The sequence below is a fragment of the Athene cunicularia genome, assembly GCF_003259725.1.
Source record: "Athene cunicularia isolate RWA chromosome 2 unlocalized genomic scaffold, athCun1 chr2_part1, whole genome shotgun sequence".
NCBI classification, from domain to species: domain Eukaryota; kingdom Metazoa; phylum Chordata; class Aves; order Strigiformes; family Strigidae; genus Athene; species Athene cunicularia.
Genome location: NW_020799095.1, coordinates 42,009,903 through 42,026,890, shown reverse-complemented (window position 1 = coordinate 42,026,890; position 16,988 = coordinate 42,009,903). Strand labels below are relative to the sequence as shown.

The window sequence follows — 16,988 nt, the reverse complement described above, 5'->3', positions numbered from 1 at the left end:
CATGGCTATATAGTGTCCTTCAAGGCTCATCTAAAAAGAAAGGTCAGATTCTGCTGCCAGATGCCCATGGGTGACTCTTATTGAACAGATTTGATGCTTATACATCTTCAGCCATAATTCATTTTAGGAACACAAAACTATTTGACTCTAATACGTGCAACACAAATTACACAGTAAAACAGAAAAGAGGCCCACTTGGAGAGGGCTCCTAAGAACATGCTTAATTTTAAAAATGAGTGGTACTGCTCACTCAATGGCAATTTATTTGCTTACAATTAGGAGTAAGTCTAAATCAACCTAAATATGCTGCTAAACTGTAGACCCAGTTATAAAATATGAATGATTTTACAATTACAGTAAGTACCTTTCTACCCTGAAATAAGTAAAATCTGGGTTTATCATTCACAGTGGGTACTGCCAATTGTAATTCTAGCACAGTAATCAGCTATCAACAAATTTCAGATCACAATAGCGTAGTATGATTCATACTTCAATACTTCATACTTCAATAGCAGGATGGAGAATCGTATCCACTAGTCTCCATTAATTATTTAATGTATAGCTTTTACAGCATTCAGCATTCATTTTTCAGGAGATATTAGTCATGTTTGCTCTATAAAAAATGGTAATATCAGTGAATTTGTTATGGGAAATGTAACTGTATTTTTCTTAACTTTTTTCTCAAACATTAAAAAAGGATCAGAACTTAAGAAAAAACTGAGCTTAATTTTTTTTAGTATTTCTCTGATTTGTTCAGCCTTTCATACTGGCTTCAGCAGAAGTTAATGGTATAAGTGAGCAGGTACAACAGAGCTACTGATACAGCTGTCTGCACTGGAGCAGAAACCTACTGGTAAAGAGGTTTCACAAAGCAAAAAGACTTTCACCTAAGGTAATTCCAACAAAAGCAGGTAGAGATTAATTAGGAAAAGGTATCTTTGCTATTCAGATACGTCTTGATTACATTTGTCATGACTCTGCAAAAATGCAAGCCTTTAATGCTGGCTGCATTGTGGAAATGTCATCAACAGCTCTCTTTAAAGATAACCATCAGACTTACTGTTTGCAACAATCGACTTCTGCATGTAGCTAGCTCATAGATTTGCACAGAATTACCTTTTGAACTTTGTCTTTCTTTCTGCTTTCCTTCTGATTGTTTCAGCCCCTGGTATCTTCTTTCAAAATTAAAGCAAAAGCTCTTCAGAGCCAAAACTAAACCCACAAGAAGATCTACTATTGCACTTAATGAAATGGGCTTCAGTGCGGATTATCTGGCCAGAGTACAGGTCCCAAACCACAAGCATTGATTATTACTGCTATTCTGATATTATTATTATTATCATCATCAATATTTTATGTTAAATATTATCTTGAAATAGAAAAACTTAAAAAAGAAGGATTTTATATAGCATTTTTTGGTCAGCTTACCTCAAAAGTATTTTTGGTCATGCCCGAGAGTCCATAATAGGATGTACCCGTTGCAATAGCACATACACAAAGTTCTCCTATTTCATCTGTTTTACACAGCTGAGGAATTCCATCTGGCTTCACTGAACACATTATAGCTAGAGGGAGAGCAAAGGACTTTAAAAAATCCTTTAAAATGAACTACTGAACAAGACATTGTGGTGGAGTTGGCATAAACAAATAAATTATATGTAGACTAAATTATAACAACTGGTTTCTCAAACATTAAGGTGTTCAACTTTATCAAATATTATTTGTAATATAAATAATATTTATACAAAGAATGCAAAGATCTTTATGTAAACTCAGTCTTTACAATGGTAACAAAATCTAATTTGCCTTGCTCTCTAAAATTTCAGCTGATCCGTAACACTGCTGTGAAATGTGATTGTGTTCCCAGTTTTGCATACTGAAGACCAAATTTGCTACAGTCAGTGCAAAATGAAATACCCTAATGGAGTTCTTGATAATAATTACACTGCCAGGGAGGCAGGCAACCAGGAAATCCACCTCTCACACAGTAGCAAGTAACACCTTATGAAAGATCAAGATATTCTAGCAGACTAGTACAGTTGTTTTACTAAGAATTTATCAGAGCCGACTCCCTCTCACCAGTCTTACAGGACTGCAGAGACAGCAGGAGCTAAATGGGAAGGATTAGAAAGCACTGGTCTGAGGAGAAGCACTATTTTATGTGTCAGCCATGTGAATAAGAATCAGGTATGCTGCTTTAGCTATAATCCCTAGAGTTGGAGTCCAGCATGTGTAGATTTTGCAGTTGGAAAGAGAATATGATGAACAAGGGACACCAGAAATGAATCAGCATGCCTTTTTAAGTACAAGTGTAAAGAATCTTGAATGACCTTTCTCTCACTCTGAGGATAAACAGGAGAGCGTACTTTTATTAAAACAATGAGAATGTAGTATGAAGTGCAAGATGGCACATCTATAATATCTTATATGATAACTATTAGACAACAACCAATCTTATCTTCCTTTATTTTAAGTTGTTAAAAAAAAAATTTTAAGATGCATCATTATGTTTTATTCCTTTGGTGCATAGCAGACATTCTCTTATGAAAAACTACAGTATTATCCTTTTCTACTCTCTGTAACATCTCATTTAAAATCTCTCTTATGAAAAATCTTATCTTCATCTTTAGAAGCACTGGTTTCAGTTTGAATTTATCAACATGAACTGTTAAGTCATACCCTCTATTTCTAATAACTGCGTGATACCACAACATCTTTGGAAAAACTTTCTGCAAGCCCTCAGATCGCAATTTTGTTTATCCTTAGCATAGGTTATTGAAAAATTTCACTACCAACTCTCATCTGGGTCAGGCTTATGAATATAGCTTCCAGACATCGAAATCCAACCTACTTATTTACTGTACCAGTATCTCACAGTTAAGGAATGGATGTTCTGATGTGGTGACAAGCTGTTTAAAGTACACCACTAATGCGAGTCAAGACAGCCACTGAGGTAAACAGAGAGAAGAAAAATTGAGATTTCCAAACCGTGAAGTTTTACAAGGTAACAGACTAAAATGTTTTCAAGTACACATGTTCTAATTCCAAAGCTTGTTGTCTAACAGCAAAGTATGCCCACCTATGACTTTCTAATTACTAATTACTTAAATTGATGAATCATAGTAAGTTTCAAACAAAGTTACTTACCGCCTGGCATCACTAAGCCAACATCCTGGACGGTCAGGACAGAAAGCTTTTCTTCAGAGTCCACTCGAATCACTCCGTAGGTGAGACCATGCATGGACAGAACTCCTCTGCCTGGTGGCTGGTTGCTGTCATCTGTTGGCCTGCAACCATGGGTTATAACATCAGTGCACCATCAGGATGCCGTAAACATTTACTTATTCCTGATGGACTATTACTGCAAATACTCATCTATTTAAGTTTAAAATTTCACCCTTTTTTCCCCTAATAGACCTGACAGAATCCTATTTTTCAGTCATTACTGAGTAAATCTGTCAGCTCTCCCATTCAGTAGCCACCCACATATATGGGGCTGCAAAGAGAAAAGTAACACCTATCATTTACCCAAAACAGATTTTATTTAATTTTCAGATAGATTTATAAAGATTGTTTGATTACACAAATAAAAACCTTTTGCCTTGTTTTAAAAATACTGAATGCAATGCAGATGATCAGTAAATAACTTGATAAACTCTCTGTATGTTACATACTTTGGGGCAACCTAGGAAATCAAACTCACCTGTCAGACTAAAAGCCTAACTCCAGCACACCAGCATCAAAACTAAGATTAGAATACAAGCATGCTGTGTTTATATCACAGATATGACTTCCCACTCCCAATACTTAAGCATTTAAAATTACTAAACAGAAGAAATGAGGTTGTAATAGATTCACTGCCAAGTATCTGTGGAAGCTGCAAGGCCTTTACCATCTTTATTTTAGTACATGTAATTGAATTCTTCCTATTCTAATTTACCCCATGAAAGTTAAAACAAATTACACCTTCATCAGTCATGGTCAAAATGTTGTGGATGCAGCCTCTTTGTAACACTGTAGCTGTGTAACACTGAGTTTGCTCAGATTCACTGCAGACACTCTGTACAATTCCACAGCATCAGCACAGGCTGTCTGTAAACTTGTTTCAATATAAAACCACCTGCTGTATCAGTGGAGACAATTATAGCTATGTAGAGTGTGTGCCTTGAGCAGATGATTGTTGACGTATGCAGGTTATTAAGTCAAGGGAATATGTAAAGGCTTTTCAAGTCTGGAAAGATTCTTATACTGTCCCGCATTTTAAAATGCAAACCTGGAAGTTAATGCGATGCTGATTTAATTGTGGATAATGCATCCATGCAGTGCAGCCAGACTTCAGCTATTTTTAAGATGGATAAATCAGGCAATATTCAGTTCAAGATTCTGCATTTTTCCTAAACAGTCCATCATAACACAATTATTTCTTAACAGCTAATGTCCTTTTATATGACATTTCTCCTCTACTGTGCTTGAAACACTAAATGGGCCTTAGCCCATCGTGTTCATGTAAGCCTTGCAGTGGTCGCCACTATAAATTTCAATTAATACATTTTACGAGGCATATTTCTCAAGTGACATTGTCAACAAAGAAGGATGTGGGCACGCTTGAAAACCCATTAGAGCATAACAAATAGTGCTAGTAAACAAGCAGCTGTGATAAATAGCATTCCCATCATGTAAAAGGAACTTTCAGTGACATTATTGATCAACTTCCTCTCACCCTTGTTCCCCAAAACACACATTTTACTGCTCCTGAGAAGAAAGGTCTCCTGCAGGCACACACAGCTTCTCACAACCTTCTACAAGTAGAGGCCATCTAGACTTTACTTATCACTTTCAAAGACTGCTAAAAAGAAGAGTGGGAGCAGCTTTGAAAGGCACTGGCTGTGTAATGGACGAGGGTGCCAGGCCAGGAAGCTGGAGGCACGAGGCTCGCTAAGATCATGTTGGGGGACTTGTCAGTAGAGCTAAACTTACTGTGGCCTGGGTTGAGATAACAGTTTTGCCTGGATTAGAAAGAAGGTGTGTGGAAGGAAAGAGTCAGCGCTGAGGACGTGGGGTCCACAGGACAGGCATTTCAGAGATGCTATTTCAGAGCACTTCAAGTATCTTGGTAGTCAGAAGTGGATCCTTGAATGAAACACCAGTTACTGTGCTTGAGTCTCCTCTTGCAGGCAACTAGTTATCTGACACTGAAAGGGAATGCAGTCAGAGGACCAGGGTGGAGGAGTGAGGTGGGGAGCCAAGCACTTGACAATACCTATACATTGTTTCAGAAAGTATCTTGTCAGCACAACCCTGCAATATATATATATGGTATCTTAATTTGTCCTTTCCATGATATCCACACAGGAACACCCCTAAAACAAATATATCTGCCAATCAGAAAGAGAAAAAAACACTTGGAAAGATGATAAGATAAAAATCATAGAATCATAGAATCACAGAATGCTTTGGGCTGGAAGGTACCTTAAAAGTCATGTAGTCCTACCTGCCCTGTAATGAGCAGGGACATCTTCAACTACATCAGGTTGCTCAGGGCCTTGTCCAACCTGACCTTGAATGTTCCCAGGAATGGGGCATCTATCACCTCTCTAGGCAACTTGCCCCACCACCCTCATTGTAAAAAATTTCTTCCTTATATCTAGTCTGAACCTACCATCTTTTAGTTTAAAACCATTACCCCTTGTCCTGTTGCAACAAGCATGGCTAAGAAGTCTGTCCCCATCTCTCTTATAAGCCTCCTTTAAGTACCGAAAGGCCACAATAAGGTCTCGCCAGAGCCTTCTCTTCTCCAGGCTGAACAACCCCAATGCTCAGCCTTTCTTCATAGGAAAGGTGTTCCAGCCCTCTGATCATTTTTGTAGCTCTCCTCTGGAGGCGCTCTAACAGGTTCATGTCTTTCCTGTGCCAAGAAGTCCAGAGCTGGACACAGTACTGCAGATGGTGTCTCACCAGAGTGGAGGGACAGATTCACCTTTCCTGACCTGCTGGCCACGCTTCTTTTGATGCAGCCCACGATACAGTTTGTCTTCTGGGCTGCAAGTGCACACTGCTGGGTCATGTCCAGCTTCTCATTCACCAGTACCTCAATTCCTTTTCCGCAGGGCAGATCTCTCAATCCCTTCATCCCTCAGTCTGTATTGAGGCCGTGGGTTATCCTGACCCAGGGGCAGGACTTTGCACTTGGCCTTGTTGAACCTCATAAGGTTCACATGGGCCTGCTTCTCAAGCCTGTCAAGGTCCCTCTGGATTGCATCCCATCCCTCAGGCATGTCAACTGCACCACTTAGCTCGGTGTCATCTGCAAACTTGCTGAGGGTGCACTCAGTGCCACTGTCCAAGTCACTGATGAAGATATTAAATGGTACTGGTCCCAGTACAGACCCCTGAAGGGGTCCACTTGTCTCCATCTGTGCCCAATTGTCTCCATCTGTGCATTGAACCATTGACCACTACCCTCTGGATGCAACTATCCAACCAATTCTCCATCCACCAAACAGTCCATCCATCAAATCCATATCTCTCCAATTTAGGGAGAAGGATGTTGTGGGGGACCATAACAAAGGCCTTACAAAAGTCCAGACAGACAACATCCATAGCTCTTCCCTTGTCCACTGATGTAGTCACTCCATCATAGAAGGCCACTAGGTTGGTCAGGCAGGACTTGCCTTGGTGAAGCTATGTTGGCTGTCTTGAACATATTTATAATTAAAGTTAACTTTTTAAATTTTCTTTACACATTCAATATTTCTAATACTGAATTTGTAATTCTCTAAGACTGCTTGCTAGCCAAAAATTAATCTTTGATTAAGGTAGGAACAACTAAACAAGGTATAATTCCACCTACTTTATATACTAAGTAAATTTAGCTTAAACCACCAGACAAGCCTACCCCTTTAGCTTCCTCAACCATGAAAGAGAGACAATGTGCATATACTTTAAAGCTGACGTTCATACTGAGTGGCTGTAGTGCATTCTGAAAACAGTTACTACTACCATTTACAGATGCAATCTATTTTACCACTATTTTTGCCAGTCATTTAAATGGGGACAGACCTATACTTAAACTTCTGCACCCCCTTAAGCAAGTGGGTTCACACTAATATGCAAATGATCAAAGGAGACTACCATAAAGAATTTTTTGCATAACACATTCCTTTAAATATTAGCTTCATAATTCAGCTTTAAGGCTAAAGTGCCTATTAGTCTATTACTGACTGATTTTTTCTAAACTATAAGGGTATTTCAACTAAGAACTGCTTTTGTTACTCTTCCTTGCAGGAAGATCAGTAAAAATACAGCATAGATTTTGAGTCGGAGCATTAACAGGGAGCTCTCTGGATCTGTGCTCTGCAGGGAGTCATTTTAATGCGTACTTCAGCTGTAACTCTTTGGAACTTGTATGATAATGACTTTACTGTCAGTGGAGATGGCTTGAATAAAATGAAAAATACTAAAGCTCCCAAGTTCAGCTGGTATTATCCTCCCATTAAACAGACTTCAAAAAAAGGAGATATGTTCAATAACATTCACTGTAGTAAGAACTGCTCTGTAATTATACAGTGAGGTATTGAAGATAAAAATGCTTTTTTTTTTTTTTTTGAATTATCCACTATTTCATGTGCTAATAAATTTTTTTATGTAAGCTCTCAATGCTAGTTAATTTGAAAATTAATCTGTATTGCTTCAGGTGGCTATAAGCACAGAATTTAAGTCTAGAAAGGGCAGGCCAGCTGTCGTACGTTGAGATGCAGTAAGTCGTCCCACTTCATAACCTGCAATCTGGGGCAGGTTTTCGAGAGCTAGCACAGGAAATGAAAACCTTCTCCTGTTAATCAGTGCTCAGCACAAGCGACATCTGCTGCCCTTCCACTTCCTCTCTGCACTTACAAGCAAGAACTCACTCCAAGGGAGTGAAGGTTTGCACAGCCTATGGCAGGGAAACCCACTGCAAGGGAAAAACAACATACTTCTTGGTATAAAGCTGAGAACAGGCTGGTGGAGCTGAATGAAGGGCTCTATGAGATCCTGTAGTTCACAGAAAGACAACTAACCTGGACAGGATAAGGCCCTGATGAATAGCTTTCAGATGTTTTAAGTTAATAATGAGGTGGCTGAAAGTCAACCACACTCTTGGCCTCATGTTTTCATTCCTGTGATGTTTTGTTGGAAAGCTACTTGAAAATCCAGTTGAATTTCACTTGGATAGTGTATTTTAAACTTTGTGGCAGGAAGTATTTTACTTAATGCTATTACAGTGTTTTACAGTTTTATACTGCATGTTTTTACATGTGAAACAATTATAAACGGCTGCAGAAATCTGAACTTAAAAACAAAGTGCCTACTGTTCAATGTACAACTTCTGGAAACCTGCCAAAACAGACAACAGTTATGCCATTTACTGGGTGCTACAACACTCATGACAAGTGACTGCTGCATAATGACATTCATGTACATAAGGCTTAATAGTTTTATTAGAATTTATCCATTTTATTTCTAGGCACAAATCCTCCAGACTCAAAGGGCATTTCCAGATGTTTACTTAGAGTTATGAATGGTTAAAAAGCACCATACAGCCAAAACCAACCTGCGGAATGTCATAATTCTCTCTAAACAGACTACTTTAAAGCTTGATTTTCCTTGATAGCAAGTCCACTTAAATCTCCACATTTTAATTAATTTTATGCTTATGGTGGCATTTTTCCACTTCTTTTTACAGAATTAGCTTTTGCATTTCAGTCTATTTAATTTAAATTTAAATAAAATTACAGAAATGGGAAATATAAAGCACTCCGAAGTTAAATTAATACTCTACAAATTCATTTTGTATGACTTCTTTGGACATAAACAAAATTAAAACTAAAAATGTCATTCAGAAGTTAAGTATGCAGATTCATACTTGAATCATTTTTTCATTTCTTTTCAAATATATTCTACAGTGGTTCTATTTCCACTGGTGTAACACAGTACCTTCGAATAGCCACAGTGAGAGCTTCTGGCGAACTAGCGCAGGGACAAATGACCTCCTGCCTTAGACCTTTACTTTGGAAGACATTGAGAAATGCATCACAGGAAGAAATAGACCCTGGGGTAAAAAAAAAAAAAAATCAGAGGAGAAAAATAATCTGATTTCTGAAGTGATGCTATTCAAACTTACTATTGAATAAATAGGCTTTTCAGGAGAAAAATTTAAAAAAGGATCCATGTCCACTGGGAAAGAAGTCACAGCTGCTACAACTGTATATATGTATATACAGTTGTGTATGCGTACAGAGAATAAAGACTAATTTTTGAGTATAAAATTCTTTCACTATGCTTATGTAGAGAAGCCATTATTGCTAAATTTACAATATGAATTCCGTTACAGTTTTCTTTTTTGGCATGAGGCAAATTAAAAGATTTAATTCAGAAACTCAAACCATACTACAAATAAGCGGAACATCTACATAATGGTATCTTGAATAATATTAAACAGTTCACACTATATAATTGTTATGAGGTGATCCAGATGTGGTTCTCCAGAGTAATATAAGTAGTCCCCTAACATTCTGTTACGTCTGCATCTGAGAACCATCATTCAGAAGAAATATTCTGATCCTTTCTATAGCTTAAGGTTATTTACTTCAGTCTTTCATGTTAAACAAAACTGGATTTACTGTAACTTACATTATGTGGAATATCAAGTTTGCTTCAGGATTAGTTAAAGAAAGAATATATTTTAAAAAAAATCCAAAATTAATTAGTGTTTCCATAAATACTGTATAGTTTGCAGTAGGCAAACCTTATACTTTGTAAATATTTTAGCTAAAATGATTGAAGATTGAAACTTTAAATGCAAGACATAAAAACACTCCCTATTCTCTACTGGACAGCAGAAGCAGAGCTTACATGGGTTTGCACCATCAGCCACTATCAGCATACGCAGTGAGGAAAGGTTGATGTCTCTCTGATCTCGATGTGCCACCAATGCCCAGTGCATGTCTCTGGATTTTACGCAGGCAACTTTTGCTGCAATAAGAATGGAAAGATTACTAATACACCATATAAAAGCTACACAGCTGTATTATCAATTCACACTTTGGATTTTGACTATCAAACACACTTTTGTATATACTTGCTCCTTACCTTTGTATTGACAGACTTTTTGTATCCATGACAGGGGATTCACTTTCATTAAGGAGTATGGAATACTTATAACATGCATCATGTTCATGACACTCTGAAATCAAATAAGATAAATGCGTTTTAGACAACAATCATTATTTATATTGCATTATGGGCAGAGGCATCTATGCAAATCACTCTATGCTTGTTTTATTGTCAATGATGGCATTTATCTTTTCCCATCTAGCTATCTACATTAAGGTGAAACAGACCCTCATTTTCAAATGCTTTGATTAAAGATTAAGGATTTACACCAAGTAGATCATAACTTGGAAGCAGTACTGAAAAAAAGGGATTTTCCTCATATTTATACTTAAAGTGATTCACTCAAAAAAAAAAAAGTATGAACAATGTCTGCATGTTTGCTATGTAGATTAATATTATCCCTAAGCCTGCCAAACGTCACTATATATGAAGACTTTTTACTCAAAAGCACAAATAACAGCAACATATCTGTCTAAAAAAAATCCATCTCTGTGATGACTGAAAAACTACTAATGGTAGCAGGGCACAAATTATTTAAAAGACAGTAGGCAGAGAAATTGGGAGTCACAGATTAAAGCAGAGATCAATTTATTTAACAGAATATAAATGGAGGAGTTTTTAGCCTTCCTCCAGGTGGGTTAATTCCAGCATTTTCAACAAAATCATGAAAAGTTTAGAAAAAGCAGCTGAGTGAAACCAATAACAGATCCAAAACTGATCTCACAGTCTGAGGCAGTCTATTGCTTTAATGATTTCTCAGTGTTACTACTAAACAAACAGATTGTAAATGAGCTGCTGCTTTACTTCTGTTACCATTCAGAAACATCTTCTGAGCACGAGCACAACATATCTCCACTCATAGCAGCTCGGGTTAAATACAGTATATGTTTTGGAAAATCTAGGCTTAAGAAAGGTTAAGTGTGCCAGTGGATTAGTCATCTAAACAGTTGTAGAACTGCAAAAGATAATTCCCCTTTCAGTCTGGCACAAATGTAGGTACAGGAAAAGCACTTTCAGTCAAGTCATGAAAAAAATGTCCATACCAAGATTAATAGCAAAGGAAGACACAGAAAAGATCTATTAGAGGCCTGCTTTCAATTTCAGTGATAAATATGTTTTTTTAACATGAAATACTTATAGGTGTTAAACCTAATAGACCATTTCTGCTTCAGAAGTGTTATTACTGCCCTGTGATATCAAGAACAGTATAACACTTCACAGGGAAAGTACATCAGATCCCTGGGAATCATAGTGTCTAGGGTCTGTACAACCTGGGACCCCCAAACAGTGACCCTTCAAAATGATATCAGTTCTTTAAATGATCAGTAAACAGTAAGTATTTTGTCAGTCATTGACTGCAGCAGCACCTTTAGAAGCAATCTTTTAAAATATGTCAATTGCCTCCCATGTCAATTGAGGAAGACATTCAAACAGCAAGTAGACAATTTATGCAATCTGAAGTATCAGAAATTCTTTAATGTTAGCAAAACCAACTGTTGGTGGGAGTTTTGATAGAGAATCTAGTCAGCGTGGCAATATAGTTATGCCATTGGATCATATCCTTACAGAGGCAAGTACTAATTTAATTTCTGTTATAAAGTCTGATCTCAGAATCATGCATTAGTAAGATCAGAGTAAGATGGTAATAGTGGGGCCAGAGTACTTGACATGATGCATAAAAATACATTGGCATCTTTACCATGCTCATTATGGGTAAGTGCACCAGCAGAAGATCATGGATTTAAGTCACATATTTTTTGCTTTCAAAGCAGAAAAATTTGTATTAGAAGAAACTGTAGGATGTCCCAGTCTGTGATAGTAATAAGCATATCAGTTCAGTTTATTTTCAAATACTCACACAAAATAAAAAAACATACTTACTGTAAGAATCCCATGCCATAAACCAACATCTTTCTTGAAATCTAATACATTCACAATTGTTTCAGCTGTCCAACAAAAACAGAACAGAGTTTATTTTTTAGAACATGGCACTGACCCAAGGCAAACCCACTCAAAGGAAGGAAGCTTCAGTATAACATGACTGATGACCTCAAAGCTTAACTTTCATAGTAAGTCTCCACTGAAGGCTATGGACATTATTTGTACCTCTCACAAAGGTATTTTAAATGTGTGCATGTTTTCTAAAACCTATGAAAAAAACCTTGGGTTTTTAAATCTAGAAGCCTTTAACACAGATCTGTGTAAAACATAAGACAGGAGACTGGTGAGAAACAAATTACAATTCGCACTTGATTGTAAGGATGAAGCAAGGGAAGCGCACTCCATACCTTCTGTGTATCCACATGCCTGGGTCAGAGCTTGGCAGTGCGTCAGCAGTGCGATCCTTGTCACAGTCACCCCAAGCACGCTTCCATCTTTACAGGTTTTGTACTAAAAAAATAAGCAGAGAAAGTTGATGTGCAATAATTCCCCTATTTCCATTATTTAATAGCTATGTTTAAAGTGTTTCCTATGTAGGTGAATGATGGACACATCTAATGACTCTATTTTAAGAAGGCAGCAGTACTGAGGAGTTTGGAAGGCTTTCTTTTATTAAAAGGCACTTTTTTCAGATAGACTTTCTCTTTTTGACTGAAGGTTCCCAGGCTTGATATCAGAAATCTATCTGCTGTTTGAATACAGGCATTATGGAAAAATAATTCTAACAATTCTGATCATGTTAGTGACTAAAGGACTGGTGAGATTTAGCAGAGAACAACCTAGTTCAGTCTGCAAAGCGTTCACATGTTAGGCCAACCAATAAACCTGAGCTTCTCCCTTCTGTGTCTTACAAGGCACGGGATAAGAGATGACCTCAGAATCCTTGCTGGGTGTTGTTACGTTAATCTATATGTATACAGCCTGAAAAACACAAGCCCTTAGATCAGAAGAATATGAAAGAGTCACAAGAAAGCAGCATAAAAAAGAGGTGGGAAATCATTGCTGATGATTACAGTAGTTTCTGAAACTTTATGCAAGAGTTGGCAAACTATCAGTGGTAATTAAAGTAAATTAAGCATTTATCTTTCTCCATGAGGAAGATATCTTTCTCCATGAGTCAAGATTGAAAATGGAGGCATCTCTGCTTCTCTGGCCCAGTGTTCTGACTGTGAAAAGATAGGAAATACCTTTGCTCCATTCACCTGAATACTAACATCACTGAATTTAAGGCATTTGAGTCAAATGGGAGAAAAGAATGGGGGGAAAAAAAAAAGGAAAAAATGAAACTTAACACCATCGCTAATTTTCTCTTCCTGATGCTGGTCTTCTTGGGGGAGTGTGACTCACAAAGCTGTAAGTGACTGGCAAGCATTCGAACTAGAAGTTCCTTCTCTGTCAAAGGGTCTGAAAGCTGTGATATGAGAACTGAAGCTTCACTGTGAAACTTGCAGTGTATTTGTTTCAAGGCTAGTGGGCAAGCCCACACTGTGAACAAGGCTGAGATTGGTCAAGGCAAGTTTAATATAATATTGTGGCAGCCACATAGGTGACATAAAAATATTAACGTTAGAAACACCTGAAGTGCAATTTAACATTTCATTAACTTTTGTGAAATCAATATCCAGCATAATTTATTAGAAAATATTACTTATTAACAAGCTAAAACAGGATGTTCTTCGCTTCTGTGACTAGTGAATGAATAATGATGTTTACCTAATCCAGAAGCGCTGTATGAAATGATTCGAGGAGAAGATGCATCTTCATTAACTCACCTCAATGTAAGCCGTGTCATTGTTTGCATCTTTGATGTGTGGGAACCAATCACGAGGTGGCTTGGAGAGGTGTTTAGACTCTGTGACAAACCACAGCAGCTTTGGCCAGCCTGAGGTACAAAGAAAAGTCAGCTTTTGTTGAGCTTCTGCTGGGTAAGACAAGACAAAATTCTCCTTTGCCAGAGTTTTTTTCTCAAATGCCCATGTCACCATTACCTAAACATTGCTTCTTTAAACCTCAGCATAGCATGGGAAAGAGATTTTCCAGAACTGCTTTCTAAACATGGCTATTCTGGCCTTCTCAGACAATTTCTGAAGAAATGGCTGGGCAATTTAAACTGTTATTGACCCAAATAGTTTATTACCACTCTCCTGTCAGAGGTCACTGTCCCTATCACTTAGCTATAGGACTGAATCGTACGACTGCTTCTCATCTATTACAGTCCTAAGTCTGTCGGTTTAATTTTCACTTGTGGCCACAGATGATCTCAGCAGCCCAGCTGAATGAGTGGAGAACCAGATCAGGAGCACTCGTACTGCTGGGCAACCATGAGGCAGGAGCAGTGATCTCTACCACCCAGCCAGTGACACACAGCTGGGGCAGCCATGGCTGCTCCTGTGGCAAGTGTTTCATCACAGGCCTGATCCTCACTCTCTACAACTAAACAAGTGCAACGACTGTTATTGTAGTAAATGACCCTTGTTATCCACAATAAGCAAGGGTTAGCTTACCTTTAAACTGTGGTATCTCCCCTGTGGGGCTTTTAGGCAGTCCTTTATGGCATGCGTCACTAGTCAAGGCCACAGTAACTCCACAGCTTCCAAGCAAAAAGCCGATTTGTTGACTTCCTGCATCCTAGTAGATGACAAAATAAATGCAATACACAAAACTGATTAGAAGTGACTATAGGCTGAAAATGCTATTATGTAACAACATAAATCATAGAGGGAACTGAAGCCATCAGACAGTGCCTGCTCTCACATCTCTTCAGAAATGACGAGCGGCTTGGAGTGGCGAATATGCCAGAGGGTCGCGCCATCCACAAGGACCTCTAGAGAAATGCGCTGACAGGAATGTCACGAAGTTCAATAAAGGCAAATACAAAGTTCTGCACCTGGGGAGGGACCACCCCGTGTGCCAGCACAGGCTGGGGGCTGACTGGCTAGAAGGCAGCTTTGTAGTAAAGGACCTGGGGGTCCTAGTGGACACCAAGTTGAATGTGAGGCAGGCATGGTCCCTTGCACAAAGAAGGCAAATGGTATTCTGGGCTGTGCTAGGCAAATTATTGCCAACAGGTTCAGGGAGGTGATCCTTCCTCTCTACTCAGTCCATCTCAATGCTGAGTCCAGTTCTGGGCTTCCAAGTACAAGACATGGAGCTAGTGCAGAAAGTCCAGCAAAGGGCCACAATGGTAATTAAGGGCATCTCTCCTATGAGGAAAGACTGAGGGCTGGGACTGTTCAGCCTTGAGAAGAGAAGGATCAGAAGGCACCTCATCAATGTGTACAAACATCTGAAGGGAGGGTGTAAGGAAGACCAAGCCAGGCTTTTTCCAGCAGTGCCCAGTGATGGGATCAGAGGCAGCAGGCACAAACTAAAACAAAGGATGTTCCCTCTGAACATCAGGAAGCACTTTTTTGCTGTGAGGATGACTGGCATAGGTTGCCCAGAGAGGCTGTGGAGCCTCCATCCTTGGAGATATTCAAAAGCCACCTGGACGTAGTCCTGGGCAACCTGCTTCAGGTGGCTCTGCCTGAGCAGGGAAGCTGGACCACATGACCTTCAGAGGTCTCTGCCAACCTCAACTATTCTATGATCCTGAGGTTATAGATACTTCCACCTGGAGAAAGCTTTCAACTCTTAAGATGTTATGATGGCCATACAGTGGTGACACTATCACTATTTACAGCAATCTAACCTGATTCGTCAATAAACACTTCATTAAGTAGTTAAAGACACATTTCAGAAGCACTACAGATGCCCATTAGAGAAAGTACATTACACTTTACTTTCATCAAAGGGATATCAACAGCGAGGCTAAAGTCATGTAACGATTTTCAAGTCTAGGCCCTAGCTGTTCTTTAAGAGATGCTGTGCTTCCACAGCATTATGTCTGCTTTATGTATAGTCTCTTGTCATGATTCTTTCATGAATTTTACATCTATCCACTAGGCTCTTCACACGAGCAAAGCCTTAGGTGCAAATGCACACAGAAACATTAACTTTTTTTTTTCACAGAGTGATTCTACAGAAAATAGCCTATGGAGTCTTAAAAGATGAAATTAAAATACCTTTCAAATCAACCATAAAGCACACTTAACCATGGAAGCAACCAGAAATACAGAACAGTTGCCTTAATATATTGATTTATTCAAAGCAAAACTGTATGATGGAAAGAAAGCCCCAAAGTGTATCTGGCTGATTTTTAATGCAATTTTTATGTAGTGAAATAAAGCAATCAAAAATAGAGAAGCAATGAGATCAGAGGAAAATCAAAAGCTTACTTGTTTTCCATACCACCTCAAAATATGTATATGGCAGCAATTATCAGAACTTTGATATTGGAGCAAACCATGTGGGATCTGTCAAAATTATGCTATGTAACTCCTTCCATCCATAATTACTGCATTTGCTTTCACCTACTATAACCAGAATGCATATAAAAACTGGAAAAATCGACAAGGTACTTTTTCAGGAAAGCTTTTTTAAATTAAGCTCATGCGTCATCTTTTCCAATTAAAAAACAGACAAGGAGAGTACCCTTTGAACAACAGAATATAATACTGGTGTGTCCATGAACAACATTTTGTGGAGCATATTGTTGACCCCAACATACCTGCACCACTGGGGCTTCCAGGACAAAAAGGGCTTTGCCAAGTGTTACTGTTCTCATTGACTCTTGTGTTAGCTGGTCCATATGTATGTATGTTGTCAAACCCCTGGCACAAGTGCTTAGCAAGATTGGATCCTGGTTCCACATTAGGATGAGACTCTTGGAGTGTGCTCAAAGGAAGGAAATGTGGGTGCCCAGACAGTGCTGGAGGGATAGTTCTCCTTGGAGGTCCCTCAGAGGGAATGGCAGGAAGATGACGGCTCAAGTGCTCCATGAAGAACATCACTCC

The 16,988-nt window shown here is 38.6% G+C and overlaps 1 protein-coding gene across 4 annotated transcripts in view; it reads right to left on the bottom strand.

Annotated features, from left to right (window-relative positions):
- Positions 1-16,988, bottom strand: part of DIP2C (disco interacting protein 2 homolog C) — a 243,652-nt gene that overhangs the window by 70,401 nt on the left and 156,263 nt on the right. For all 4 annotated transcript variants that reach the window (XM_026842343.1, XM_026842344.1, XM_026842345.1 and 1 more), the window contains 9 exons: positions 14,598-14,721; positions 13,866-13,975; positions 12,441-12,543; positions 12,034-12,098; positions 10,129-10,222; positions 9,892-10,011; positions 8,974-9,088; positions 3,148-3,287; positions 1,429-1,565 (listed from right to left, as the gene is read on the bottom strand). In XM_026842343.1, the coding sequence (XP_026698144.1) occupies positions 1,429-1,565; positions 3,148-3,287; positions 8,974-9,088; positions 9,892-10,011; positions 10,129-10,222; positions 12,034-12,098; positions 12,441-12,543; positions 13,866-13,975; positions 14,598-14,721 (1,008 nt within the window). The remainder of the gene's footprint in view (positions 1-1,428; positions 1,566-3,147; positions 3,288-8,973; positions 9,089-9,891; positions 10,012-10,128; positions 10,223-12,033; positions 12,099-12,440; positions 12,544-13,865; positions 13,976-14,597; positions 14,722-16,988) is intronic.